Below are 12,988 nucleotides of genomic sequence, written 5' to 3'. Positions count from 1 at the left end.
TAAGATCAGATGATGTATGTGCTGCCTGAGAAGTCACATCAAGGTTCTGAGGTCAGGGTCAGATTAAGGCACAGGTATGACAGGCCAGCATCTGCTGAAGCCCCTCCTGTGATTATATAATGTCAAGAGCTTTTAAATAATAAACTGACTTAATTCTCCAATCCATATCCCTGTATAACTTGGTGAATCCTCAAGAATAAATGAGGAATTGCATTAAGTGGGAGGACTCATCTCTTTCAGGTGTAGTTTCTGAAGTCTTAAACTGATCTTATCATAAAATTTAAGCACTTTTGTAAAAAATATTTTACAATGAAGACAGTTTAGACTCTGTAGTCCCAGACTAAAGCAATTTGAAAACCTTAAATCGTTATCATGGCAGAAGTTAAGGATTAAAATGTAGGTGCAACTAGAAGAAAGATATAAAAATGGCCCTTACTTCCCCAGTATATCTCCTTATCTCTGCAAGTCGTATTTGTTTACTCTCCTAACAAATGAATTTTTACTGTGGCAGCTTTTGCCCTCCAGAGCTAGGACAGACATAGAAAGGCAGGCTGGATTCAGCCATGCATCAGGACATGTCAACAATTTCTAAATGCAGAATCTTCTATGGACTGAAGCAGAAGTAACAGTTTTGATTTTTCAGACCAACTTTGCAGTTCTAGAAGTCAATAAAAAATGTTTGACTTGTAAACTGAGCAGATTTGGTCTGGAAGTCACTGAGAAAAAATAAATGTAGTGCTCCCAGCATGTCAGCTTGACAGGGTCACTTTGCTTTTCTGACCAAAATTCTACTTTAAAACTAACCTTTCAGCAGCTGCTCAGTTTCAGTCATCAATCCTACTACTGTTGAAAAGCAATAGCAAAAAACACCCATTGACTTCAACAGGAACAGGATGAGGCTCTTGATAGCACTTATCTTATAAATGATAGTCTTATGACACACAAAATGATCATAAAGAATCTCAGTATGATTTAGAGAGGCAGAAAATATCCCTATTGACCCAACTCAGATCACTAGAGACCTACATCCATTTGTTTTCTGTTCAACAAACAGAAGGGTTTATGATTTTTTTTTTTTTTTTTTTATAAACCAAGCCAAGGATATGATAGAAAACAAAACCTACTCTATCTCAGCTGGAATCTGAACACCCGTTTTGTAATAAGGTGGAACATTTCTGTCTCTTAAACATATCTAGCAGGCAAGCACAGCCCAAAGACTAAGGCTGTGTTTTATAAGCTGTGATGGATCTACACTGACCTGGAGGTTCTGGGCAACCAGAATCCCAGGCAGTGGGAGGAGCAATGCAGAAGATGTTGCTGAGGCCATTCTGGAACAGTCACATGCCCAACAGAGCCATGCCCTGGCCTGTTCAGCAATGGAGCAGCGAGACCCCCTTTCATATCATTCTTGTGAAGTACTCACAAAACGCCACTCCGTCAGCCCTCCAAAAGGTGAGATAGTAGTCTTATGACTCCTGACACATTAAGGTCATGATATATGGGCTGCAGGGATCTTGGCTGTTTCCAGGTGAATCAAAATGTGAGTTATCATTATTTCCTTTAAGAAAAAAAAAAAACAGACGTGCAAAATTGGGAAGATCAGTTACATAAGTTGCTTTGTGAAAATAAAGAAACTAACAGAAGTAAGTGTATGGAAAAGTTAGCAGCTGTACTTTATCTATCTAGTGGGCAATGTTGCATCAACCATGTCTAAACCTCAGTAATTTCCTAGTTGGTCCGTGGTCCTTTTGGCTGAAAATCTGCTTTTGCTAGTTTTGATGCACAATAAGCAATAAATTGCAAGGGAGCCGTCTTGGTTTTCCTCCTGACTTGGTAATTTCTGGCGACATCATTGTTGGTTTATCAGGATGCTCAAAGAAAAGTGCATGTACAACTGCAAATGTGTTAAGATGTGCCATCTGTGTGCTCCGGGGCTACTCTTCACCACCCTCGAAGTTAGTGGACACAGTCGCAACACTCTTTGGTTACCAAACTCGGCCTATTCCCCTTTGCTCCCCAGGTACATCGAAAACACTTGAGCCCTTTAAATGGAGCAGCAACATTGTAATGCAAATCATCAAGTGGCAGGACCACTAAAACTCTCCTATTTCATTGCCCTCTGGGCAGCGATTCATTCTGAGACACCAACAGGCCCCAAAAGGGAAAGAACAACAAAAAGACAAGCAAAGACGTAATTAATCCTCATGTAAGTTTCCAATTCAAAATTAATTACCTTCACTGCAACATTTTACCACAAAAAGTAGTCCCCTGCATAACATGCGAAAATGGATGCCTTTTCACATGTTTGGTTTGTCTGCTTTTGCAAATCCATTCAATAACAGTCTGTTTGGTTCCTGCCTTTTTGTACATCTTTTGCAAATTGTCTAACAGAGATTCTTCCCACCCCACACACTGAGCTGTCATCACTGTATCAACACTTCTGAGCAGTTACAGTTTTCTATACACTAATTAAAGCTTCGTATAGAACCTGAGCTAATTAAAAACCCCATCAAATAAAGTATGAAACAAACTGGCTGTAACTGGGTATTTATACGATGCAGATACCTGCTGATGAATGTGTTTCTATTCTTCTTTTCCCTCCTGCTTCTTTCAGCAGCAGAGTCAACAGCTGTGGGCACACGAAGCATCTATAACAATTCAAGATTCAGATGTTAAATCCGGAGGTATTTTTTCCTCACAGTCATAAGCCCCATTAGTGTCTCTACAATATGCTCTGTAGTGGTATATACCTGGGGCTTGTTTCTATTCCTGAATTCCACAATCCTACAGCTACCTTTGATTGGGTTTTTTTTTACTACTATTATCCTCACTATATGCATGAGAATAAACTATTTTATAAATTTCTCATGAGGCTCTATGTGCAAGAACTTCTTACAGTCAAATAAAGTCCAAAGAACAGTTCAGTAATAAATTTACACATTGCCCTCAAGAAAAAAAAAAAACAACCCAAACCCAAAACTTTCTGTGAACATGCTGTGTTTTCCACTTCTCATTTCTAAGCCAGAAAGACACAGGATCTCCTATGCTATTAAAAAAAAAAAAAAAAAAAAAGTGTTTTTCAGTACATTACAGCTCAGTAAGTTTTAATGAAAATAGTTCCTTTTCGGATCTTAGCAACAAGATACACTTTTAACATGGCACTATCAAGTCAGTTTTGAGTCAGACCAGCTCCTACTAAATTTCAGACCAAGAAAAATATTCCATGACTTTTGTTTTAATTCCAATGGCAATAATTGCCTAAATTAGTAACTCTGGCCCTGAAATGCTTGCGGTCTCCACTGTACCAAGCAAAACAAAACCCCTAGTGAGAACTTGACAGTAATGCTGGCCATACTAAACTGTAACAATTTCCATTGCCCAAACAGAGAAAAATTCAAAAAGTACATAAACAATATAATTATTAATAGTAATTTGGATCATAAAAATAACTTCAGAATCTGAGTTTTTATTATATACAAAACATAACCAAAATAACTACTTGTTACCATTTTTATCTGCAGTAGAACTCTACGTCTGAACCCTTATCTTAGACTATAAACATCTTATTCTGATGAAACTGCATTTAGCAAAACATTATGTAACATTAAATGAAAATATCATGCATTTAATTATAAAAACTGACCATAAAAATTTAAACCAAATGGTAGGCTTTCGTGTCAGAAGGCTTATTAAAAAAATACTCAGGGTATTAACTGCTAGTTTTCCAAGGGCAATACTACTGAGCTGCTGGAGTGTTCTAGCTAGAATGACACACTACAATACGCTAATAAATAACTCTAATTATACTCTACTTGCAAATTCTCTGCTATTTTAAAGGTATACAAGCCTATTAGAGAGTGTAAGCAAAATCACATACCTATATTATGACTTGACTATTCTGGTTGATAGATTTTGGAGTGCTCAGCACCTTTTCATTTGAATTACATCTTGTAGAAACACTACCTTAAAGAATTTCGAAGGTCTTTTAAAGATGTTTTATGTGGCTCAATCATAATTGCCATGGGAATGAACTTAAAAGTTATTAAAAGACATTCAACTAAGTTTACCTTCAAATAAAAAATGTTTCTACAAAACTGGTTATTGGTACTGATACAAGTATTACCCTTTCTCTTTGAACAGTCTTGCCGTTTTAGAATTTCAGGTACCATGATATTACATGAAAAAAGAGAGTGAAACTAGCCATCCTGGGGTCCAATTCATTACAATTTTTTTCTACAGTTTAGATCAAAAGGGCAGGAAGCTCGCTTATTACATGTTACAGTTCTATACACAGACATAGCACTACATTACAAAAATAGATTTCTAAAAGCAGTCTCAAATTTAAAAGCAACGAAGTCAGGTCAACTGACTTCGTGTACCATTAAGTAACAGAACACTTCATTCGCATTTGTCACCTTTTACCTATCAAAATACTTTTCTGAAACACAAATCTATTGCAATTATAGAACAGCTGAACAAACCAATAGTTCCCAGGAAATCCTAGGAATGGTTGGAAGGTATGTTTGGAGATTGTCCAGTCCCGCTGCCCTGCTCAAAGCAGTGTCAGCTACAGCAGGTTGCTCAGGAATCCATACAGTTAAGTTTTTAATATCTCCAAGGATGGAGACTCTACAACCTTTCTGGGCAACCTGGTCCAGAATTCAATCACTCTCATAGTAAAAAAGTTTTTCCTTATGTTTAAATTTAATTTTCTGTACTTCAGTTTGTGCCCATTGACTTTTTTCCCATCACTGTATACCACTGAGAATAGTCTGGCTCTATCTTTTTTACAACCTCTTATCCGGTGATGAAAAGACCTCTTCCTGATACAAGCCAAGAATTACCTTTGGTAAATCATGATACTTTTGATATCCATGCTGACTATTCCCAATCGCCACCACCTCTTTCACAAGCCCAGAAACAACTTCGAAGTGGACTCTCTCCAAGATTTTCCCATGAATCAAAGTGAGGTTGATTGACTTACAGTTCCTTGGATTGTCCTTTCTGTGTTTTTCTTGAAGATGGGTGAAAGAGTTACCTTTTTGCAGTCATCAAAGACTGTATCATCAAGACTGTTTCAGCTTCAGGCTACTCCTGAAAGTAGCAGGGGTGCTCTCCATCCTGCTTACGGCTACATAGTCCCACATCCTTCTCTATACCACCGTTTGTGATCCAATGTTGAGTCAAGTCAGTTAATTGATCCAAGATAAAACCAAATGCAATAATATTTTTTAAAATTTATTTTTATATCAGATCAGCAAGCTGATCCATTCAATCGAGGGGCCACAAGACCATCAGATTTAATGCTACAGAAGTGACAAGAGTCCACAGGAAGGACTAGGGGGAGAGTTGGCTGCAAACTATCTTCTGTCATCTTAAGATGAACATTGAATCTTCTCTTGAGTGTTTTCCTGAATCCAAACCACAGCAACCACAGAGCCAGAAGCAGCTCTGTAGTTTCCTGCAGTGTTTAGATTCTAATATATTTAGCACATTGCATTTGGAGATTGAACATCTCCCTTAGAATAAGAAGTCATGAATAAATGTTGACTATTTAAATTTTCTACTTTATTCCTCTAATACATGTTGGACATAACACAACTTCAGCTTGAAAACACTCTGAACTTTACAGTATTAATGTAGCAGAAACTAGGGAATTTAGAAATGGCTTATTTATGTTGTGATCTAATAAAAACTTCATCAAAAAGATACTAGTAAAAGACAAATATTTTATCACATATAACACAGGCAAAAATTTAAAAAGATATTAAATATATAATAAGAAAACATAAAAACTTTAAAAAGAAACTGTGTTCCTCCTTCTCACATCCCATAATGATGCAAGTCATGGATTTATAGAGAGATAAGCCTCCCTGGGGAAAAAAAAATCCATCGTCTGCTTCATATACACTGTTCAAACACACAGATTTTGCAGAACATATCTACAATCAAAAATGCAGGAGATGTGATTTTGAGAGTTGGGAGAATTGCAGGTGACAAGGAACATGCTCAGCTGGAGTCTTCTTTCATCTCTAAAATGATATAAGCAACCTCAAGCCTCTCCTGATTATTGAAAGAGCTGACATTAAACTTGAAGGGCCCAGAGCAGAGGGTAAGACATTATAGCTCAAGACTAACATCTTAAGTACCACACAGAAAGACCTTACTTCAATTACAGATCAACATATCTAACGTCTCCTTGAGATAAGAACATACTTGTCAGCATTTTATTGCAGGACAATTAAAATGCTGTAAATTCAAACACTACTGTATCTCCCAGTAATTTATTTGAGAACTCTCAGTAAGACTTTCAGCACGACGTAGACTGAACAAACACCAATGACCACTAAAAAGCATTTGCCATCACAGCAGAAATAGGTTAGGTGTCATTTTCAGCCCATTTAGTAGTGACTGGCTCTCCAATCAATTTCAAAGTTCATTATGGTCTGTTTTTCCTACTTCATTGTCAGTGAAAACTTGTAATCTAACGCTGTGCTCGTATCATCTGTTTCCAGGGCCCTATTTCTTTCATATATTTTGGGGAAAATAGATCGGTTACAGTTTCTGCAATTTTTGTATATGTTTCGAGATTGTGGGAAAAGTAATATAAATACAGGTTGGATTGACTTTCTAATACACTAAGTCCTCTTCACGTCACAAAGTAATGTATTTTTCCCTAAGGAATTAAAAAAAACCCAAACCAAACATTAATTAAACAAAGTAGTGACTAACATTTTTTCTTTTCTTCTGGAAAGCAGTCAATTCTTAATTGCTCCTGTGATGCAAGTTCATGATTTTTTTTTTCTCCAATTGATAGAAATGGTAGAAGTACTTTTTCACTACATATTTTTCTGAGTCTGATTTTGGCATCTCACCATTTTTCATTTTTGTTTCTTTTTTTTTTTTTTTTTTAAATGTGAACATCCAAACAGGCAGAACACTAGAAATCATGAAGGTACATGATGCTAATCTTGTATGTCATTCTAGCCAGAAAACTCCAATGTCTATTGCTGGAATTGCCCTTTGAAAATCAACAGTGATCACCCTGAGTTTTTTTAATAAGCCTTCTGACCCTTAGTTCCAGATTCATTAGGAAAACCAAGACATATTTTCTGTAATTTTGACTGTGAATGAGAATTTGAATGTAATAATTCCACTGTTGAATACTGCTTCACAGTTTCTCCATACAAACAACAGAACTTGAATGCTTCTCTTGTACTTTACCTTGCAAGCACAACCAATGGCAACTATTTTGGAATCTCAATCAGGGCATGAAGAACCAGAAATGGTTTAAAAAGAACAACTTTCTTTGGTCAAAATTCTTGTCAAAACAGAGATGGAAATTTAAGTGAGGAAAAAAACTAATCCATGCACTCAATAACCTGGTCACAAAAGTTATTCTTGCCCGGAATGTGAGGCCTCCTTACAATATCTTTTACTATAGCTTTTTTTTTTTTTTTTTTTTAAACTTCTTATATAAATAGATCAGTGACACACAATAAAACCTGTTTTCATCCCCGAAGAGCATTGCAGTCACCTGGGATGTAGGAGACAGAATTTTAGATCCTTGTTCTGATTTAGGACAGGGACTTGAGCTTGTTTTTTTAAATCTTAAACAAATACAAGCGACAAGATTATTTAATTACTCTAGGATGATACTCCCTGTCTTATTTTAAAACTCTTGCAAAGCATATCAGGAAGGTAACTATTTTTCTTCCTAAGCCAAAAGGGGGGTGAAATCTTCAACACTTTGAATTATTTCAACAAGCAGTATTGCTTTCTGGCCAATTCCATTACAGAAACAGATTTCTTTTTTTTTTTTTTTTACTTCTTCTGAGAACATTAATAAATTCGTCAGTATACTGTGTTTAATTTGTTAATGTAAATTACAGAAAATAAATTCTAGTACAAACGATAGCTAAAGATGTGTTTTGTATTTTTGTTACAAATAGAACTGCATAATTTGAGATAACATTCCCCTAGGCACTAAATATAAAAAAGTGTAATCTTTGTATTGCGATTGGAGTATAAGCACTCTGCAAGCATTTAGCCTTGCAATTCAGATTTTGCTGAACTTGAATTAAGTTGAATGTTTTACTACATAGAAAAAGAGACTGGGAAAAGTCTCTTATAGGAGACTCAAGCAGAGTAGAATTCTGTCCAAAATTAGAATTTACAATACTTATATATAAGGAAGATATATACCATTTAAAATCCCCTACCTCTTGTCATGAACACCTTAATTATTCAAGAAGGATTTTTTTAAATCTTCCATATGGCAGTCCAAGACATATGATGAGACTATTTTTATGCTTTAATATTTGCATTATGGTGAAATGTAGAGGTCTTTATCATGTCCTAGTCCCTTCATAGTTATATATTCAAAAGATAATCTGTGTCCCAACGTTTGTGTAGAACAGATGTTAAACAAATAGATGCTTTATGTACTTAATTACTTGAAGTAAGAAACTGAAAATCAACTTGACAGTTTATCTTGCAGTAATGTAACGTTGGTATGGGACTCCCACACCCCAAAGTATGCTGTTTACCCAGGAATCACACAACCCAGTTTTTTAAAGATTCTGGGCATACTTTTCATGCTATGAAGAAAAGACATGTATTTATAGCAACAATAGATGATATATATTATAAACATTTAGGTTTAGATGCCTCAGATTTCATTCCCTCAACAGTGACCCTAAACTATTCTCACTAGACTATGTGGTGTCCAAATTTTGTCTGGGAGCAGAGTCCTATAAGCATTTGACCACCTGCGTGCACTGCTGTGGCTAAGTGTAAGTTAAAGGCAGCTGTAACAGAACTAACCCCGTCATACTGTCCTTACTCCTCAGGGTTATCAGCTAGGAGGCATATCATGAGACCGCAAAACCTTTCATGATACCACGGGGGATATGCACTTTCAGAGTCTGTGAGAAATGTGCGAGAAGCTACAAAATTTCGTTTTCCACATCCAACGTGACTTTTCTTGACTATGAAAGGTACTTTATCATAGATCAAATTTGTAATTTTTGCTAAAAAAATCCACTTTCTCATGGCTAGCGAGATAATATTTCAATCACTGAATATATCAACTTGCCTCCAAAAGCAGGTCACCATTCTCAAGGGGAAAACAGCAGTTTTCATTTTTTCCACTACACCATGAAAAAGAACAGAAAGTGGGATTATGCTGTATCGTGTCTTCTTTCTGTCATGAATAAATACCTTTGAGTGTCCTACTGAGGAGTAGATCCAAGTTTATAGACGATGAAAGCATCACATTTGGCTGAAAATCCTGTTCTTCTAGTTTTGTTAGTTACGTTGTGGTTTTAGACCTCTACTCGGCCAGTTCACATGCTATGGAAGCAGTTAGAGTAGCAGATATAAAATTTACAGTGCTCTTCTGCAGATTTGGTGGAAAGTGGGCTTTAAAAGACAGATCTTCTCTGGAAAACATGACTCCATAAGCCAAAAAGGGACTAATTCTGCAGGGATGCAAACCTCAGTAAGCTTTAGAAATCCTGTGCCTTACAGAGCAAACAGCTGGCACCTGCTTCAGCCAGTGGTTTCTAATTGTGCTTTTTGTATCAAAGCATTATAGTTGTACACAGTACAGATAGTCATGTACTACCAATTCCACCTTGTTTCCAGCAGCTAAGCTGCATGAAAAAAGCTAAAAAGGAAACTAAATGTTTTTTCTGATGTTAATTTTTTCCACAAGCAGTTTCGACTCCCAGAGGTCTGGCATCAAGCCATAGAAGTCCTCATCTACAGAAGAGGAAATGAAATGCAAAGCGACCTCACCTAACAAGTGATCCTCAGACTTGTGAAAAATTCATGTTCACTGCAAAAGTAATTTCTCTGGGTAATAATTTATTTCCATTATACCTATCAGAAGCCTACTATTTTCATAGCAGAGCTTTACATGTGTAAAGAAAGTTTACTCACTTCCAAAATCCAAACCATTAAACCATTGTAGTACAGAGGGGTGGCCAGCACACATTTGGTACTGGAAGGAACTGAAACAGACAATTGTACAAGTTGCAGGTAAGGAAAGCCACGCTGAAAGAAAGCAAGTGGCTGAGGCAATCTAAAGAGGCATTATTACTGCATCTGCCATGCTGTTCAACCACAAGCTTTTATGTAAAAAGCCAAATCCAGGCTAACAATTCATAAAGAATGTAAATTTACTTTGCAACATTTCTTCTAACAGACAATCCTTTCCTTCAAGCTTACTGTTATTCAAAGTGTTTCAATAAGCTGATCAACAAAAGTGTTTATTGCAACTTGAAATGTCAAAAATGGCATTGTTTAAATGAGTGAGCAACTTCTGCAGTTGAGTTTTGTGTGAGTGTTCATGTACAAGAAATTTGAGATTTTTCCCTCCATATGTTAAGGAATTAAAAATATCTCTGTATATACATTTGTAAGACATAAATGCAGCAGTAATAACAGAAAATTGATAAATTTATGAATAAGACTAAAATTAACTAATTTATAGTGGATATTCGGGGTTTCCTTCCATTATAAATTTTCTCAATTCCATTTAGTTCTTTTAGAAAAGAAATGTCCACATTATTTAATCGTCAGTTAAAACTTAATTTCTCGAATGCTTGAAGGAATATGCATACAGAATATACACAACAAACTGTCTCAGTTTTCTTAAGAAACTTTCTAGTATTACTAAAAGAAATAAAAGTTCCAAGTATAATAATCTTTAACATGGGCAACACTCTAATTTGGTTCTCACATCTGCTGTCTAGTGAGAGAAGTGTTCACGTAGCTGCAGTAATGTAAACAGGAGAGCTGGATTCTGTTTTCCACTTTGCCAAGAGTATAAAATAAGAGTTTTGGACAATTAACATCCCAAGTACAACGTTCAGTGCTGCAGCATTTGATTTCAAACAAGCTGCCACATCCTTAATACTGATGTCTAAGCTTCCTGTACAGTGAAGTCTCTCTCACCTTCTGATTTCGCTTGCACTTGCTTGGCTGCAAGAGTAAAACAGACCCAAGTCTTTCCTCAGTTGCAGGGAAATCTCCACTATGGCTATATCACAGAATTTATTGAGCTGAAATAATGTGATCGTTTCCCTGTTCAGTTTCTCAACACACCTACACAAAGAGCTGTGCTGGCCTACCATGCCACCAGGGCACAGATGAATGACAGAAGCGTAACAAGCCAACATTGCCATGAATGAGCAAAGAGTAAAAAAATTAAGGGAGGAGAAAAAGCCAACCTGAGGAGTGCATCTTGAGCACACTTCTTAGGAGTTAACCTCTGTTCTCCTGTACCGTGGACTGTTTATAGGGGTTAAAACTGTGCAAATCAGCCTTTCGATGGCATGGTGATAATCTGCGCATACTTCAACAGAAACTAAAGTACATTGCCAACTGTGAGAATGCCAGGTTCAAACCTCTCCTTAAAAGGAACATCAGAACTGTTTTAACAGCCTACAAAAGTTGCAACCTTGGTAATGGGTGCATGTGCATTAGCAGTTTTAGACTTTCCTGTTGCAGTGGTATCAATGTATATGAAATAGCAAAATACTAAGTTGTGACAGTTATAGCAATATTAACTCCAGCCTAGTGATCTCGGCATCCCGCTATTTCAAAAACTAATGTTAAAGTAGCCATAAAGGGTCAGAATAAAGTTCTTTTTAGACAGTAACTTTTGCCTTGTGAGTGAGCAATAGCAGAAAACTACCAAAAAACCCCCCATAGAGTAATATAGGGGCATCCCCTGAACACACCTCCAGCCATTGGCAAATTCTAAGTCAGAGACTTCAGAGCCAAATTGTGTCTGCATGTTTATTCTTACATACATTTTCCTCCATTAAGCGTTTCCTTCAGCTGTAACAAACATATGTTCAAATACCTTGTCTGCCTCTTTTTTTGAGCTCATGTAAATTGGTTGTATCTGTAATACCCACCAGCAAGCATACTGAAGCAGTGCTTTATTGAAGCATTTATACAATGCACAACAGCTTCATCAGAAGAGAATAAAAATATCAGAATAAATGAATATATTCAAGTTATACAAACCGAATAAAATAAACATGAACAGAATAAGTATACAAGCGTAACCTGGATGCTAGAGCAGTCTCCTATTCATCTGTAGACTAACCAAACCTATGCACCCAATGCACTTTCAGAGCCGAATAGCCATTAGGGAGCACTTGAGGGGCCTCATAACGAAATCAGCCGTACAGCAGACGCAGGGTGTCCTTTCTGTGGGTTTATCCCTTTGTGTCTCACCTCCCACATCTGTCGTATTTTCCTGTTTCAGGGGAGCGTTGTAAGCCACAGCTAAGCACTGCCCACCACGTAACTTTAAACTGAAATTCAGTAAAAGACATTCACGTAAAAAGGCACACCCACCTAAGCTTTTGCCAGAGCAGAGGCTTAGTGAGTGATGAGAGTTTTGCAAGTTGGGGTGGAGAACACCAGAGAAGCGCAAAACACTTATTTTTAGCAAGTTACCTCAGAAGAACTTAAAATAAAATTTAAAAAAAATAAAAAAAAAAAAAAAGAAGAAGAAGAAGAAGAAAGAAAAAGAATCACTTTAGTTTCTTCACTTTCACATTCCTGGTACCAAAGGATGACAGCCTGCAAACAAACTTACAGCAAAAATAAACAAACACCCCCCCAGCTGGAGAATGTCTTTTCCTTCTCTCTTCACCACCCCCCCCACCCCAAATAAAATTTAAAAAAAATAAAAAAAAAAAAAAAGAAGAAGAAGAAGAAGAAAGAAAAAGAATCACTTTAGTTTCTTCACTTTCACATTCCTGGTACCAAAGGATGACAGCCTGCAAACAAACTTACAGCAAAAATAAACAAACACCCCCCCAGCTGGAGAATGTCTTTTCCTTCTCTCTTCACCACCCCCCCCACCCCCCTCCTTCTTTTCCCTTTCCCCCCTGTTTTCAAACCCCTTCGCGCACTGCGGGGCCCGGGGCTGGGGGCGAGGGGAGGAGGGGGCGGTGAGGGG

General features: G+C 37.0%; 1 protein-coding gene across 1 annotated transcript in view; it reads left to right on the top strand.

Moving 5' to 3' along the window:
- Positions 1-1,376: 1,376 nt before the first annotated feature.
- The window catches only part of RERGL (RERG/RAS-like), a 19,194-nt gene continuing 7,582 nt past the window's right edge, over positions 1,377-12,988 (top strand). The window contains exon 1 of the mRNA XM_009879762.1: positions 1,377-1,452. Coding sequence (XP_009878064.1) covers positions 1,377-1,452 — 76 coding nt within the window. The remainder of the gene's footprint in view (positions 1,453-12,988) is intronic.

This window comes from Charadrius vociferus, unplaced genomic scaffold (genome assembly GCF_000708025.1).
Source record: "Charadrius vociferus isolate BGI_N301 unplaced genomic scaffold, ASM70802v2 scaffold90, whole genome shotgun sequence".
Taxonomy (NCBI): Eukaryota; Metazoa; Chordata; class Aves; order Charadriiformes; family Charadriidae; genus Charadrius; species Charadrius vociferus.
Note: the sequence above shows the minus strand (reverse complement) of the source record. Positions and strands in the feature narration are given on the sequence as shown.